Genomic DNA, 19,051 nt, shown 5'->3' with positions numbered 1-19,051 from the left:
TGACAACTTGTGTTTACTTTAGGAATTGTGTCTGTCACTCATTCCAATACTAAATATCATATTACAACTTAACTTCGTATAAAGAGACATCTTTATGAATTCTACCTATCTAACATTTATTTGGTCAAGGTCAAAAGGCCATTGAGTAATTGTGCATAGACATAGGGACTTCATTCTATCTGTTTACATGCATCTTCATATATACTCATATTCCTCTTTGTTAAACTGAGTGAAACTGGCTTCCATAACTTTATGTCACTTTTATTTTGATGTTCGCTGAAGTCTCTTCAGCTAACAGAACTGTCATTTTTACATTAAAACGCACCCCTGGAAAAAAATTACGAAGCGAGTCGCTACTAGCTTTTTTAAAAGCTAACCTTGTCCTAACTTAATACAGTCAGATCTCAAATTTCAACTAACAACTGCTGCTTGCCGACTGATTTCAATACATGTTAAAACATGCATCATTGTTTAATCCAGCTTTGTTCAGGCCCACAATTTGGGAATCAGACATATAAGCAGCGTCACGACAAAACCAACATAATGGGTTTGCGACCAGCATGAATCCAGACCAGCCTGCGCATCCGCGCAGTCTGATCAGGATCCATGCTGTCGCTATCAGTTTTTCTACTTGTTATAGAGTTTGTAAGCGAACAGTATGGATCCTGATCAGACTGCGCAGATGCGCAGGCTGGTCTGGATTCATGCTGGTCACAAACCCATTATGTTGGTTTTGTCGTGACGTGGCTCATATAACTGAAAGAAAATTTGTGATATTCAAATGTTTATATATTTGAAGTGCAAAAAGGGCAATGGCACAGTCTAGACTGAACACTGAATTGTAATTTTTAACATTCATACAATCAACTTACATAAGGCAACATTCTAAAGAACCATTTTAATGTTAAATCAAAAGCATTTAAAGAATATAACATTGTTTTCTTATTTAAAGCAATGAAACAGATGCATATAAAGAAGATAATGTCAACCTTTTAACAGCTACAGGAACACTACACAAACAAAAGTAATAATTCACTTTTAAAGTCATTATTCATGCATTCTTTTTCAAGAAAAAAATACAGATATTTAAATCAAGAAATAAACAAAAACAAATAAATTTATGTAAATTTACAAATTTCCAAAAACATACACCAAAAAACTCCAGCAAAGCTGTTATCAGTCACAGTGAAAGAGAAATACTACAAGTGATATGGATTTTATTTTAAGGATAAAACCAAGTATTTCACGAGTCAGTATAAAAGATAAAGACTGTCATTAAGTGATGTATAGACACATATTCTTATTGCTGCCATCATCTCTCAGTACTGTCACTCATTTACTCATCTCTACTGATAGAATAAAGATTCTTATAACTGTAAGTTATTGCCAGTTAACTTCCGTAGACTTTCAGGTTTTCTTCATTTTATGCTGTTTACGTGGTGGCTCCCATCTGACACATGCTGTGTCTACAGTTAGTATGGGACGTTTGTATTGCGAACTCTTTAAATGTTCCTCAACAAGCTTTGGAGTGACACAGATTACATGCTGACCCTTCCAGTACTTAACCATGTTGAGAGACTGTAGTGTGCTGATTATATCATTTTGGGTGATGCTTGTCATTTCACTGTATCAGAAAAAAAACACATTCATTCATTTATTAGAGGCACATTATGCTTCAAAAATGCAAAGTTTTTCTTCATTTTCTAACAGTTTCCAAAAATTTACTCATTAGCCATATAAATGTGGCTGAAACATCTTTTGTGATTTAGCATTTTGTATGGAATTAAAAATAATCACTTATTTGAATTTCATCACATACATGATTTTACAGTCAGCACAATTTTCTGCAGGTAGCCTTATTTTAAAAATGTTTTCCTATTCTACCGAAATAAAAAATGTTTTTATTCTTGAGGCTTTATGTGCCTTTAAAATGGTGACATAAATTATCCTAAGATTTGTAGTGGTTTTTTTTTACATATGTCACATACAGAAGAAAAGAAAATATTTTTTATCAAGTGTAATCAGGTCTCACATTGGCTCAAAAAAAATAATAGCCAATATTTTTAACTTTAAAAAATAATAGCCAATATTTTTAACTTTAAAAAATAATAGCCAAAAGTTCAGCGAACTATTCACGATTTAGCGCTTAACAACATAAGCAGTTGACTAAATAAACATTCCTTATAAATCTTTTTCAGTTTTATAAGGATTCTCAAATAAACTGATACATTTGTGTATATTGATAACTACCTTTTTTACATAGAACCACAACTTTAATTGCTATTATAGAACATGTTATATAGTATAATTACTGTATAACAATAATATTAAAGATTCATTATAACTTTACATAATGCTGTTATCAGACAATTTCCTTTGTTTGTTCTAATCAAATTCACTGTCAATTTCCACATTTCACACAGAACTGGAGTAGATCTACCCAATATTAATTAGCCTATAGAAATAACACTTGCAAACTCATTCACAGAATGCTGCCTTTTTTCTGAATAACTTACTGAAAAATGTCATCATCACCAATGTAATACAAATTTTCTGCCATAATAGTTAAGATTTTTAAACAGAACATAGCTTATTTTCACCTTTAAATAAATATCAAAATTATCGGTGTCGCGAAAATATGTGACAATCGGATTTTTTCCTGTTTTCTGAAGAAATATTCACAATTTTGGTCGTTGTGTAAATAGTTGTTTGGAAGTAAATACTTTTTTAAAATTTATCATTGTTTTTCCACTGGCAATTTTGTCAAGCAGCTTAAAACAAAAAAAAAAATCAAAATTTGCAATTACTGCAATTTACGGTAAATTTTGGGTTGGTCAATATCCAGTTTATCAATTTAAAGACGATTTTTGTAGCTAATTGACGGATATTTGATAGCTATTATAATGCTGGACAATATCTTTTAAGTACTTATACAATTTTACATCTCGCATGTATTTTTATCACCTCGGGCAATATAGTAAGCAGCATGTGACCGATAAAAAGTTGACACTCATTAAATCTACCGCGCTGGTGTTAATTGGGTCTACTGCATTCTTTATCGATTTTTACACCTTATATAAACACTGTTGGAAGTAAAAAATAATCGCCAGATTTTGTAGCCAAAATGCAAAAATAATCGCCAATCTTATATAAAATAATCGCAAATGGCGACTATGGCGACCGACAGCGTGAGCCCTGTGTAATTTTCGAAAAATTAATTATCAAGTTATATTTCTCTACTTCTATTTGGACAGTATCTTACAATTTTAATTTTCAACAAGAACTAACAATCTTTTTTTTACCTCAAGTCTTTAATTGAGAGAGTTCCTCTGAAGTCTCGTAGTATTTCAAGGAGTACCCAGGACCAGTAACTCCTGTAGCTTAGTTTACCGAGATCAGATAAAGGTTTTTCTGGGGAACCAACTGTACAATCCAACTTTGATAACTCATAACCTGTAAACATCAAACTTATGTGTGAACATCTTATTGTGGAATTAATCACTTCAAATGGCTGTTACCATGCTGCCATAAGAGTTTTCTTTAAGCAAAAGATATTTCTTCAAGTTAAACATTGTTGACAAATATTTGTTAATGCTATCCTGAATTCTATTTTATACAAAATATAGATACATATACATAAATAACAAAAAGTTAGAAACAACTTCATTACTGAGATTGGAAATGCTTTATCTAATCATAATAAGTGACTTATAGCATACATTTTCCTGAATTAAGCAGGTCAGATTTACATGTGAAAATAACACTAACAAACATATCAAACTTCCCTGAACAAAATTTATAAACCCCTACCACATATTATATTACATGCTCATAAAGATATTTCCACAATTCTCAAACAACTTGTATACAGTGGGGGTTTATAAGTTTTGTTCCATGTAAATATACATTACATACTGAAAGCTATGAGGAATTTTCCATATCCTTTCCTCTGGAATGGTGGTAATGTTAGGATACAAGCTACATTGTTACCATCTGGTGATTCCTTCTCCTGTCAAATATATTGCATCATTTTAATATTAAATCAAACATCACAAGCACTTTTTCCAATCTACAACACTGCAATTTTATAAGTAATTTTTCTATTCTTGATAATGCAGAGTATCAACCTAGAATAATTGGACCTGAACAAAGAACACCATAGTGTCTTTTAAAAAAATCTAAACACAATAAAATAGGTTGTTTTCACAACCTTATGTTTTCACAACCTTATGGTTGTTTCTTGAAAGATTTGTACCATAAAATGTCTATGAAATTTAATATATGGTACATGAATATTGTATGTAAACAGAATGAAATGTTCTGGAATAAAATATTCTGCTGCTATTTTATTAGGTTTCCTGATAGTTTCATGCTTGCCACAGTATTTTCAATAAAATAAACTGATAAAATTCTTTCATTACAAATATTCTATAATCGTTTAAATCACAATATCAACAAATTTTTACTACCAACAGCCAACAAATATATAGGACACTGTCACTTTCAACACCGTATCAGTGCCAGACAAGCTGACAGAAAAACACCAACTATTTCGAGTCAACAAGAACTGCTAATTGTAAGAAAAATAGATGTTGTTGATTTCAAATTATCCGTTCATAGCAATGATTGTATAAATTTGCACCAAATATGATTATGGTTGAGACAGTTCAAGTCAAGTCAACTATTGAGAGTATTTGTCAATGCCAGACTATATTAGCCACTACCCTCAGTAATATGATAGATTAACATGCCCTGCTTTAAAATACTATTTTTGCTAACTTGTATATTAGTATATGTTTACTCTATATACCTTAGAGAAGTATCCAACAAGATGACAACCATGTCTATCAACCTCTGTCAGGATATAAAACAAGAAAGGTTCCACATCAAAGTATAGTGTCTTGTGATCCAAAAATAACTTGGCTAGTAAACATAGGTTCTGGCAATAAATCTGTAATAAAATTTAAAACTCAATCAGTAAAATCTTTTATTATAGCAAAATTTGATATAAAAATTTCACTTCAACTATGTAAAAAGTAAGAAAGGAGTTGAAAAAAGTTTGAGAAAAGGGAACATATATATAGAGTTTTACTTTTAGTTCATTTTTTTATATTTATCAACTAAAAAAAAAAGGTTTTTAATAAATTTCTGTAAATGTTTAATCTCAATGACTAAACGTAATGATAACAATGTTCCTATGTTTCATTATGAATATTGTACACATTTATTTCTTACTTTACTATCTTTTCCATCAACTTCAAACAAAGACAAAGTTCCCTTCCTGTAAATCTCCTTGCCTGGAGGAAATCTGTATACACACTGACTCTGAAACAGTTAATGTCTTATAATGACAGTATGTATAGTCATAGGCTTATATAAAACCAGTAAACTAATCATTTCTTTATGCAAGCCGTCCAATTAGCTCAATAGGTAGAGCGTTGGACTGTGAATCGGGCGACCTGGGTTTGATTTCCAGATGGTGCAGGTCACTTTCGTGAAATCATATCTACAGTCATTCGCACAGTACCTCTGCTCTGGCATGTACAGAAGTTTTAGTTCCTTGTGGAAATCTGGGCAACTAGTACTGGTAAACTGCTTGACATTACTGTTGTGATCAGGAGTGAAAACTACCAACACCACCACCATTTCTTAAGGTGACAACGGAGTCAATTATCACTGAAAATACCTAAAATGAGATTTTTTGCTAAGTAGATTTATCAACCTTTTCTGAACACATTCGTGATTTAATTTTGGAAGCAGTTAGTCCAAAAAATGTGTTTTTAAACGTTTTAAAACGGTACCTATACTATTTGTATCTGCTATTCGCGTAACCTGTCGATTATCGATAACGCTCCGCCCCCTGTTGAGGCATCAATGAGGGAAATCGGTAGTTCCATATATGCGTGAATTACAGGTCCATACTGGTCCATACTACTCGTAATACATGTATCGTACAACTACCGTACATCTTTTATGAATATCTCAACATTTAGCCTTTTTTTATAAATTAAAAAATTGTCGGCCTATGTACGTAACATAATGTATGAAACATAAATAATTAATGATAGATATTACATTAGGTTGATAGACTTTTGTACGGATTCAAGGGTTTACTTTACATTCAACCTCGTTTTCTAACAATGTCAAGTAAAACAATTAACAACAAAAACAGAGAACATTTTTTATGTGAACGCCTATATGACTTGTGGTAAGGTGTCCCTGACAAATTTTTAAACCATTTTAGATTGTCTAAGGATGATTATTTCTCTATGAATAAAAAAAAAAGATATTAAAAAATATTTTCAGTGAAAATAAATTGTTTGCCAGTAAATCGGACACAGTACTAATAAATCTGGGACAAAGTATGAAATTTATTGTCTATCCCGGTAGAAACTGGATCTCTATGCCGTGCATAGATGATATTCATGATAATAGAAGTCAAGAAGGCCAGATCATAATGATCGAGTAATACCTTTTATTTCTATTAAAATATGTGAAGCATTATCAATTTGGTGGAAAAAAAAATATAATATCCCGTTCTTATTTGTACATCTACCATGGACTTTAAAAGACTGTCAGAAGCTCAGTTTTTTGTTATTTTATATTTTAACGGAATTTCATACACGAATACACCGGCAGAGTGACACTGGTATAATACAATAATAATGCTGATGATAATAATTATAATAAACTTCAAAAACGAAACAATTAAATACCCCGCTAGCGGTGCGCAATGCGTTCCATTTCCCCCCACTGAGTGCCTCAAATTTTACCGATAGTCACGTGACATGTGCGACAGATACCAGACGGAGAGTAAATCACGTTAAGAATTGAAGAAATTTCGGCTATAAACTGATATTAATCAGCAGCTTTTTAATTGGTCAGATGTCACTGGGTCATAAAATGTTGTTAGAGTATGTTACCGCAACTTGTGACCCTCTCTGGTGCGATATTTGTGTATTATGCAATTATTTAGCGTGAAACGTAGGGGTCCCAGAGAGAACAGCCGATTTATGACACTTCGTTTGATGCGGGTCGGACTAACTTTGAATCGGCATAACTTTTTTAATAACCAAGCAATTAACATGCGGTTTAAAGCACATGAAAGGAAATTCATTTACGGAGGGAACCGTGTCAGGGATTTTTGTTTGCTCAATCAGCGACTTAATTATCTTTAATTACGTAATATGTATGGTGAAAAAAGTCGCATAAAATGTTTGACGTTACGTAATATTTTTTTGAGAAAAGATAGAAAAAATTTGAGACACGGTTCCCCAGATAATATAAGTATGGTTATTTTCCAAAAGTTTGATGACAAAAAAATAAAAAATGACTTTGATATGACGATTTAAAATTTTAGGATTTTTATTCAAAATCAATCATTCACAAAGGCATTTTTTTCAAATATGTTATTTTTTATGATGATCAACGATATTTAATGCACAAACATTAAATAAATAATAATTATTACTAAAATAACTTAGTTTAAATGACATTTATGTGAGTACCACGGAAAGTGTCTGTTGTCACCTTAATGCCAGTAGTCAGTACAAGCAGAAGAACTGCCTGGCACACTAATTTAAGAAGAACGAGCTCTCTAAACAATAGTTTTATTCTTATCTTTATTTAAGTCTTAATATGCAAAAATACACATATTGCAAACATTAACATGTTTAGAAATATGTAATATAAGTTAAAATTATGTCAATATTCAAATAACAATTAATGAATTTTGTTTTATGATAGTTTGATATCCTAAATAGTTTATTATTATTATTATTTCAATAACATAATAAAAAGTTTATCTGTCCATTCTAATCCTATTTTCCTCTATTATGATGAATAGAGTCAATAGATATTTATTATATTTTTGTTGGGTTTTACATTGCACAAACACAGTAAAGGTTATAAAGCGACTTTCCAGTTTTACTGGTAGAGGAAGATGTCATGTACCCCTCTGTGGATTATTTCAGGCACCTGAGTAGAACCATCAACTTTCCATAAGCTAAATGGAAGAATTGAAGTCCCAGGTGGGTTTAGAACCTACAGCGGTGAAGTGATTTAAGTCAATGACCATAACCACACTTCCATGTACACCTCTTCAGACAATGAAGCGCCTGTTAATTTTGGTACTATAACTTTGTATAATCATACTGTCCACTTACCTGATGATATCTGAATGTTTTCTCTAGCTTCATATATTTAAGACAATATTCACAGATAAAGAGTTTTGGTTGTTTGCCATATTCCTCAGGATAAGGTGAGAAATACCATGTGTCTATCTCATACTTCCCTATCTGAATCTTATCTATGTACTTTACTTTTGTTATCTGAAAAAGAAACAACAAAATAAAATCTTTTAAAAAGATAACAAACAAAAAACAGTGATCTGCATGACTTTTATGTACTTAATATTGACATTACCATCTATGTTATAGAATTATTAGAAGAGGACACTTTTTTCTAGAGAGGTTAAGAGACTTAAGCTGAGAAAATCATCTTGCCTTGAATTACAGTACTACTAGATAACTCATTCATCACTTATGATTCTTTGGATGTAGAATCACTTTCACTTGTGTAGGCTGTATTTATTATCTATCATTATGTATATGCATATTTATGTACATACATGTGCATATTCAAATTGTCAAGTAATGTATTATAAAGATAATATTTAAGAAACAACAGCATACTCCATTATTTCAGTAATGCTTGCAAGCACTGAAGAGCCACTGAAATTTTTAATATGGAGTTTGTTGGGTGGATGGATGGACACCAACACATTTGAAGAGCAGATTCAAAATCGTTAGGTCATAAATGCTGAAAAAGTCAGTAAATGCTGGTAAATACCAATAAATGCCACTGTTAAGGAAAGCACAAATGGGGGCATTTTGCCAAGACTGGATATAATAATACAGTGTATACTCACTGCCTCATGCTCCTTTTCTAATGCTGCTGTAGTAGGATCCATCTCAGCATATGTCTGAAAATATTTTTTTTTTATAAAGAATCAAGAACAGATAACATTATACATATATATACATTTGATGAATACCTATCAGCTTTGTCCATTTTCAGTTTTTAAAAAATAGAGCATAAAAAACAAAAGGATCTGTGACATACATTGTTTATATTTATAAAGATCCAACAATAAATCCCACAATGTAGCAGAAAGTATGGATCGGTAAAATAAATTATTTTGAAACAAATTTTTGTCAACTCTTAAAACACTAAAAGTATTAAAACACAGAATTTGTGAGTTTACCTTCTGTACATGATTAATTTCATCATGTTTACGTTTCTGATTACGTGTAAGTTTTCTATCAGTGCCATCACTGAGATCTGTCATCATTACAGTAACATCCTTTATCTTACTCTGCTGGTCTTCAATTTTATTGGTCAAATCAAATCTGTCCAAATCAACCCACTCATCAAGTCTGCGGTTAACTGTATAAAGAAGTATGTTAAAAAGGTATTGAAAAATTGAATGTAACTTTTATCTCAGAAACAGAAGAAGAAGCTTTGACGAAAAATATACTTAGGATTATATTTTCCTTTGCAAAGACAATCTTGTGTTATTGTGAAATTTACACAAAAGCTGTCAATGGACAGCAAACTCCATTTTTCTAATTGTCGCTTAATAGCTAAGAGAACCTTTTCATTATTTATGTATTTGGGATAAACCGCATACCCAACACCTAACAGTGTGTTAACAGGAGAGTATGAGTATTTATACTTTATTTTATATGTTATTATTAAATAGTTTGAATGATATTATATCTGAATTGGAACTGTGCAAATTGACAATAATTTTTACACACGATAAGAAGTACGTTATTTGTAATTCGTAATAATAAACCAAGTACAACATGGCTTGTATATCATAATCTGACATGTCAAGCATTATAATATAAAGAGGTAATAAATACATGCACAATATAAAATTTATATATATTTTAAATTAAATCATAATACTATCTTTTTTTTAATTACAAGAACTGTCGTCAGTGGGAGGGCATTCTATACTATTCTCAGAGCCTGGATTATGAAGAATTTTCTAAGTTCAAAAGGGCCAAAACCCATGTAAGAGTTTTGGGCCTTGGACAGTGACCTTTTATGCTCTCATGTGAAAAATTATGTCATCAATGCCTGAGTGACTACAAAAGCTCTCCATATTCTTCATATAAATCAAGCTAGAAATTTATTCTTTATATCAATTATCTTGAACAAAATCATTTAAAAGAACAATCTTTAAAACATTAAAAATTGTCTGTATAAAGTCTAATTAATATTCAGTGAAGATATGAACAGCACAATATATAATACATACAGCCTTCATAATGGACATAATATTCATTTCCAGATGTCTCTTTGGCACGTGTCTGTATTATTTCAGCAGCATCTGCGAACAACACAAAACAAAATAATTGCAATGGACAAAAAAACGGAGTGTTTAGAAAATCATTGATAAAATCATAATTTATTACCCTTGTGTATCAAATTTGTAAAAAAGATGTTATATTTTACCACAGACTCAAAGTAATGTTTATCATATATAGCCTGACAAAAAACATAAGAATTTTTTAAATGCTGTTGAGTTCAATCACTTCTGAAAATGAAACCTCTTCATCATGTTCATTTGAAGTCATGATATATTCTTTACAGACAAATTCATACCGATTTCAAGTGGCTTGTGCAGTACCCTTATATTTTTTTACATGTGTATAATTTGAATCCATGTTGCATACAAGATTTGCTGTGTTCAAATTATCATCTTATGTTGTTTAACTTAGCAGGGTATTCCTTTAACCACAAGAGCCACTGCCAAGAAAGGGCCATTTTACATGCTCAACTTTTTTCTCATTTCTGAAGTAACTCATTGTAAGAAGAATATTGCTGACAGAGCAACAGATAAGGTGCGTATTTGCTTATTTACGCAATAAATTTTACAAAACGCAATTGTTTATTTTTTTCCTTATAAAACCCATTTAAAATAAGATATGCAATTGTCGTCAAGATCCATGAGTATTGTCATTTTAGTCACCGCAAAATTTACCTGTTGTCAGTCAATGAATTTAAGATTTTGAATTTACTAGCCCGAATTCCAGTTTTTTATTTATTCTACTATACATTTAACTAAATTTTCTTAAAATTTTCACTAGCCCGAACTATTTTTCACTGGCCATGGGCCACTGCTAAATTTGATGACTGTGTTGTCCGCTTGTAGTTTTGGAAATAGTTATGTGCATGTTATCCGAATATTCTCAAATTAATTCAGGGGTCTCCTGTATTTGACAGTTCCCGGTATTGAAAGACTGCCAGAGTCAAATCAGTTCAGCACGAGACCGTTAATTTATATAATAATCTACTTAGGTTGACAGTCTTTACAGACAGGCAGAGACTGTTGGTTTTTGCAGAGATCATCGATGAGTAGGTCCCATGAGAATAACCTGTATCAATAGACACTCTGAAAGCAACAGGTAGCATACTTACATTATAGGGAATGAAAGAAGATTTTAAACACAACAGTTCTAAATAATTATAAATCCACAAGATATTATCTTGTGAACTCTCCCACTTTAAGCGGGAGACTCCCACTTTCTGCAGCCTCATTTTCAAAGATTTTTCTTAAAATAAGGGGTATTTTCACAAATTTAAGAAATCTCCCTCTTTTTTATGTCAGATTTTTCTTCTTTGTTTAAAGCAAAATCTAAAATCTCCCTCTTTTTGAAGAAAAATCTCCCACTTGATCATCAAAAAAAGTTCACATGTATGAGATAACGAAGTTGATGATCATGTGCGATATTCTGTAATGTAGAAAAAAAACTGGCACATTGGCACATTTGGGCGATCATGTTAATAATTGAATACCAATCGATCTTAAAATCATAGGGTAACAGGTTTTAGAATACCCAATTAAATGGAACCAATACCCAATTTCACATGGAATGATGGAGTAATACCCAATCTACTTTCAAAGCTTATCTGTTGCTCTGATTGCAGATAAGAAATAAAGAATATTTATAGTCTACTGGTTGGGGACCACCAAAACCGGACAACCACCAAATCCGGACGGCCCCGAAAATGCTTAATTTAGTATTTTCTTTGTTCAGTGGATGTCAGTCACTTTCTTATCAACATTAAGTGCATGTTTCTTTTAAAATTAAGTAAATAAATTTATTTCAACCTCCATAAATGGTAATAAAAAAAAACGTAAATGGTAATATTTTAATGTCTATTTCAAGAATGTTGACGTTGAAATTCGGGGGTCAAGAAAGAAATGCCTGACCTCATATACCAGCTATAATCATCTGCAGAGTAAACAATAGAGAATCCAAAACTCAAGCATTTGTTGCTGAAATATTGTATATCATTAAAGAATCAAAAATCAAAAACACCCAAGCTTTTATCTGATTAAATCATGTCGTGTACATATCTGTCCGGACACATGGTACTGTAGTGTAGACAATTAAGCTGATTTTGATACCTCTATGACAGGCCTCAGTTGTAAGTGTCAATACAATCAGAAATAAACAAACTAGTTTCTTAGTTGGGAGAAGAACCTAGCTGAACTTTGTCAAATTTTTTGGTCTCTAGGTTTAAAATTATGAAATCTGTATAGAAAAATGCTCAAAAAGTGTCCGGTTGATGGTCCCTGACCAGTATAGAAAATATTTTTTTTGGACAAAATATGATCCAATTTCATTTACAGAAAATAATTACAAACAATAATTTGACCTAGACAGTCAAGGTCATTTATAGCTCAATGTCATTTTTTATATTATTTTTAAACTTGTTGATAATCAGATAATAATTTTTGTAAAGTGGGGCGAGTCGTTATGGGTCGAATCGTCAGTGGGTCGAATCGTTATATTACCAACTAAATCGTTTAATTTGTGGCACAATAAAATACTATATTATTAAAAGGAAATGTTTATCGCATTGTGTAGACCATAATGATGAGAAAAAATAACTGTCTTTTTTTAGACTCTTGCACAAAGCTGAAACAATTTCAAAAGTTTCAATGAAAAAAAAAAAGAGATTTTTTCGGTCCAGCTAAAAGTCACTTACGCCATGTTTTATCATTTCGTCGGACTAGATAATGATCTCCAATTTCAAGGACAACTTCTGGGTCGCCTGATTTCATATTAAAATATTTGCAACGACTTGAAAATACACGGGAAAATTAAACACAAAGACAAAGAATTATCGTTGTTTTGGAATATTTCTTCATTTCCGGTTGACTGGTTTCCTGATATTATGCGAAAAATATTAAATCTAACGAAAAGAGCTATCTCAGTGAAATAGACTTGATGCTGGTGGGCGTGGACGATGGTGCTCTTTTTCATTATCCCTCATGTACAAACTCAGTCAAACCGAGTCTGCAATTTTCATGTAATTTTATTGTACTCATTGCAGAATTGGTTCCAATTAAGGGATTATTATCTAGATTTTTTGAGAGTGCTATTTGCAGAAATAGAAAAGTAACAAACTTGTAGAAAAATAGTTTTCAAGTAAAACAATAAAGGTAAGTCGAGAAAATTAACAAGCACTGTGTGAAATACACTTATAGAAACTGACACCACCGTCTGACCCAAACACACAGAAATTAGGAATAAATATTTAAAACATTATTACTGTAGATGGCCTTCATTAAGAAAACTTGAAAATTTATTATCAATGTCTCCTAAAGAATTATTTGGTATACAGTAGGCAAAAATGTTTATTTTGCATCGTGCAATAGACAGAGAAATTAAATTCATTTGCTAACCTTTTTGTACTTTCTTATATTTGAACTTGTATCACTGTTTACATTACATATACTTTATGGCTATAATGTTGTTAAAACATTTTTGCAAATAAGATGTTGTTGCTGCTGTTGTTGTCGTTGTTGTTGTTGACTGAAAACGTTATATTATTTTACGAAATTATGCGCATCTTTTTTTCATGCTTCAATTGAAAACAGTCAGAAATTGCTGTTGTTTTTTGTTTGTTTTGTTAGTTTGTTTTATATCTTAAGCTGTTTATATTATAAAATGATATTCTTCTGAAGAAAGCACCACATATTCGCTTATCAATAATTGTAAGCATGTTTAATGCGTTTGATAGTAACAATATTTTATATTTTTAATACTATTATACCTGAAATAATTTAATGCGTTTCTTCTTCGTTTATACAATTATAATTAAGGGTCAACAGGCGTTTGATTGATATAAATACATTTTACAAACAATTTTGTTATCTATACAATATATAGAGGATATTGAATGAGTGTAAGTTTAATACTGAATTTATTGCACGAGTTGAATAAAATTATATTATGCGAGCCTCTGGCGAGCGTAATATTATTTTATTCAACGAGTGCAATAAATTCAGTAATGAACTTACACGAATTTAATATTCTATTTATCACATACCCAAAATAAAGACCGTTTAAAGTGAAATAAGAGTCATTTTTCATTGACGCGCCTATAGTATAACGCTAACATTTAGCGCATCTTTACACTATGTTTGTATAACGCTAATGACGTCACGTCAAAATATATGCACGGCCGTGCAATACCATATTTACGGAGTCGCAAAATCGGCACGGGTGTGTGATAAAATTTCCTTTCTTGGTGAACTTTAACGTTTTGGTTATGTTCTAGTAAAGTGCAATATAATATATCAAATATAGTCAGCCTCATATGTAAAATATTTGCAGTCTGACCGATTGGCCACTGTAATCTTATGCGGCCAAAAGTGTTGTGTACTATTTCTTAATTGAGGAACATAACATCAACAAACATTTACGTTATAATTATTATTAATTATTTATTATAAATTTGATTTTCACAAGAATGATAACTCTTCCCTTCATAATTTTTTAGTTCTTGCCCTTTGTTATTTTCCATACTTAATTTTTCAACTTAGTTGAGCATAACTCAAAAAGTCTTTGAGATGTCAACATGAAACTTCAAAGGTGGATAGATCTTATTGAGGAGGAATGCTGTGCGCAAAAATGATAACTCTACCTTTTATAATTTTCGAGTTATTGCCCTTTGTTATTTTTTATCCATTTGTCTGGAGCTCATCTAAAAAAATGTTAGAGGTATCAACTTGAAACTTCATAGGTGGATAGATCTTATTCAGAAGGTGTGCAGTGCACAAGAATAATAACTCTACCTTTCATATTTTTTGAGGTTTTTTTTGTCCTTTGTTGTTTTTCATACTTATTTTTTTCCTGAGTGGAGCATAACTCAAAACATCTTTGAGATGTCAACATGAAACTTTATAGGTGGATAGATCTCATGGAGTGGGAGTGCAGCACACAAGAATGATAACCTACCCTGCATTATTTTTCAGTAATTGCCCTTTGTTATTTTCAGCCATCAGTATTCACATAGGTTTCAAATCTGTAATCACTTCAGCCATCAGTTTTCACTAACAAAAGACCTCTGAAAATTGAATTATTCTGCTCTACTACATATACATTCTTTCAAGGAGCAAACACATTCGACAGGGGATGACCATGTTAACATGGCTCTTGTTTAACTTATAATGCAATGGACTTGACCATGTGTTGTTATTCTTCATTTTCAACTATTTATTATTTAGGGAAAACTGAAAATGTAGAATTTTATGATTCAGAAACAGATACATGTACTTGTATATGTTTTTTTTTCACTTTCACTAACTTAGTAAGTGCTAAGTGTTTAAATACAGAACGTATTATGTATTTCACAAACCAATGTATAATTGATATTTTTTTTGTATTATGTTAAAATGATGAAGTCAAAGTTTTTTGTGCAACACCAGTCTTTAAAGTCTTAGATAATGTATACTCTTGAAACTTAATATATGTGTCTTTGGGGCCATATAGTTGTAGCCCATAAATCTGGCGTGGATTTAGACTGAATTATGACCCTTTGTGAAATTAGAAAATTAATTGTGTAACATCAGTTTTAAAAAATGCTCAAGCCTGAAACATGTCTTCAGGGTCGTTATTGGAGGTTCCTATCCAAAGGCTCATAACTACCATGGAAATTTACAGATTTTGTGAACTAAGAAAATTCCTTGTTAAATTTTTGCATGTAACACCAGACTTTAAAATTACTGAATGTATTCACTTGAAACGTTAAGATATAATTATGTTTCACCTTTTGGTAACATACTTTTGTTGAAGAAATTTATTTTAATTTATTCAAGGTCGTCGTGGAAGGTTTGCAACATCTCCTAAGTAAACAGTGCTTCATCTATTGTTTGACACCCATACTTCCAGCAAGTATCGATTAATAATAAAATAAATTACAAATACTTTTTAAAGCAGATTTGGTGTACACTTATAAAATGCGGGTTTATGGTAATTTTTGCAACTGTTTATGTACTATGGACCGCTACGCGTATGTATAAAGTGAGAAAAATCAACTTGGAACAGAGTTAAAGATTGGAAAAAATAAATGATAGTGTAGATATGCTTATTTTGAAACAAAAATTCTTAATCTTAAAAATGATATCCATAAGAAAGTGGTTAATAATTATTTAACTCCATCTCGTTTTAAAATCAGGATATTTGAGCTGGAAAATACCACATATCGTACTCCGGGACACTCTCTTCGGCAGTATCGCGTTTTGCGCCAGACAACATGGCCTTTTTTATTCACATAATTATTATAATTATTATTAATTTATTATTATTTGCATTTCAGCTGACTTTGTATGTACCAATCAAGCGCAAGTTTTTTTTTTTTCAAAAAAGGTTCAGATGTGCATTTTAAGCTTTTTTTATATATATATATAAAACAGCTAATAAAAATCGATTAAAAATGAATTTGCGATTATTGGCATCTTTCAAGTTTTTTTCAAGAGTACATATCAATTAATAAAAAAATAGAAGATTTTACATATAAAATCTTTTTAAAATCTTAAGCTCTTGCTAAGCACCAGAAAGTTTCTCCTTATAGTAAGAATTTTTTTAAAAGGGATGCATGTATATTAAGTTTAATTTAAGCAATTATTTGTGTTGGCCTACATATATATACCAACATAAATGCAAAATGTTTATTGGTTAAACCTCGAAACGTGGTCACGGAAAACCTGCATCCTTCGTTTATTGTGTTTGTTTGTTTGTTGTATTTTTTTATTGTTTTTTTTTAGTTGCAACAGAGATATTATTACCTTATACACTGATAACACAAATGATCATTCAAAGGTCAGACCTTGGTCACTTTGACATGGCTATGACAAGACGGCATTGGAGTAACAGCAACATTCTTTGTTTGTTCCCAGATGTTTTGTAGAAGGTTAAAAGAGTATAACTCTGATTTGTCGTCGCCGCCAGGCCCGTATAGAGAGGTAGCATGTCAGGTGGATTAGATAAAATTGGAGACTCTGATGAGTTTAGGTTTTGCCTAGCTTTACTGACAGACGTGCAAGTGTCTGTAAAGACTTTGGGAAAGGTTTTAAGCCAGAAATATTGCTTAGTAAGACTGCTAAGTAATGGCGGGACAGTTGTGGTGTAGGGAGTTATTAGCTGGAATGGAAGGACTGGCCTCCTTGTGCTAAATAGTGGTATATCAATGAAATGTTAGCTGTATGCCGGAGCAGCGGGCATCAAAACCCGTCTTTAATCCAATTTAGTACATGTGGAATGAGTTGAGGACACGGATATCGTCAACTCACCAGGTGCAAATTAGAAGCCCCGAATCTTGAGACCATGTTAGTGCAAGAACATGACGCCATGCCCACTACGACTGTCAAAAAACACACATGGAGCGAGAAAAGGGGTTGCCAAGCAATCGTCTTCACAATTGTACGACAGTTAACAAATAATTGCCGTAAATATTTCACACAAACATTAATTTTGGTGCTTAACTAAAGTGGAGTAGCATATGTGGATAGGAAATTCGTATTGCAGGACAACTTTGACACCAACAGCACGATGTGTGATAAATGCATACGACAGAAAGTCATTCATTCTTTTAGTGTTTTAGCTTCTTAACCATGCTTATTTTTAAAATACATGAAGAGGAGATCAGAGAAGAAGGATTAAGGTTAAACAAAATTTCAAAATGTATTTAAAGAAAAGAGATATATAACCAGGGGTTACTGGATTTTACAGAATTTGGAGTCTTATGTCAGGTTTGAAGCCATTGGTACAAGTAGAAGTACAAAATGTAATAAATTATCAAACTTGTCTTTCTGACTATTATGCAAAAAAATTGACCTTTGAAATATTGTTTTATATGTTCTCCTGAAGCATCAAATTTGGACTATTTATAAGAACATTTCTTGACAATACAAACTCTTGCATATGAAGATAAGTCCAAATCTACGCAGTGTGTTAAATTCTTAAAGGAATTATGTGGGTTACAATGGACTGAAAACCAGGCGATGTCAAAAACTTCTTCTCAGTTGACTGTATAAAAAAGCTGGTAGAGTTATTAACACAATTCCTGTATAAAGGACTCTAGCTTCATCAAGCAGCTACGTTGAATCATGTCTTTGTATGAATATCATTGATAATAAATTTACATCAGAAATACTTTTGTCCTGTCACATCTGTGCTGACATGTACACTTCCCTATGACTTTCTATTCAAGTCATAAAACAGAGAGAGTAATTGGTACATGTACATTGTGAACTTGTAACATTTGTTCAGTGAATATTATTTTGTCATAGTGAAATTTTTTATACTTCAATAATGATACATGTAGTACTTGCACTTGTAACACATGATATTTTTCAAATACAGACAGGCAAAACGTATGGATAATTTAATTATGTAGATGCAATATTAAAGAAAAAACAAATTATTTTTTCATTCATTATATAATTTTTATTGATTTTTTTTATAAATTAATTTCACACGCATAATTTTGTGCATGATATATAAATCACTGCAGTTCGTCCTTATTAACATACAAACATACAGTCCTGAAAACATTCACTGGGCATTCTATCAGCTCCACTTATAACAACACCTAACTGATTATTGATTTACAAAATATTTCAAGTTCTGGTGAATATAAATTACTTGATAGTTTTTAATAGTCCTATATAATTTGATAC

The 19,051-nt window shown here is 31.5% G+C and overlaps 1 protein-coding gene across 1 annotated transcript; it reads right to left on the bottom strand.

Annotated features, from left to right (window-relative positions):
* Positions 1-363: 363 nt before the first annotated feature.
* On the bottom strand, positions 364-13,270 carry LOC132737945 (histone acetyltransferase KAT8-like). Its single transcript, XM_060725327.1, has 10 exons — positions 13,072-13,270; positions 10,331-10,402; positions 9,266-9,447; positions 8,930-8,983; positions 8,166-8,330; positions 5,236-5,325; positions 4,811-4,951; positions 3,916-4,009; positions 3,303-3,453; positions 364-1,624 (listed from the first exon to the last, which is right to left on the bottom strand). The coding sequence occupies exons 1-10, from the start codon at positions 13,145-13,147 to the stop codon at positions 1,408-1,410; spliced, it is 1,242 nt and encodes a 413-aa protein (XP_060581310.1). The 5' UTR covers positions 13,148-13,270; the 3' UTR covers positions 364-1,407.
* Between the last annotated feature and the right edge of the window lie 5,781 nt (positions 13,271-19,051).

Source organism: Ruditapes philippinarum, unplaced genomic scaffold, assembly GCF_026571515.1.
Source record: "Ruditapes philippinarum isolate M1 unplaced genomic scaffold, ASM2657151v2 ctg3939_1_1_1_1, whole genome shotgun sequence".
Lineage (NCBI taxonomy): Eukaryota > Metazoa > Mollusca > Bivalvia > Venerida > Veneridae > Ruditapes > Ruditapes philippinarum.
This window is presented reverse-complemented; position numbering and strand designations above follow the sequence as displayed.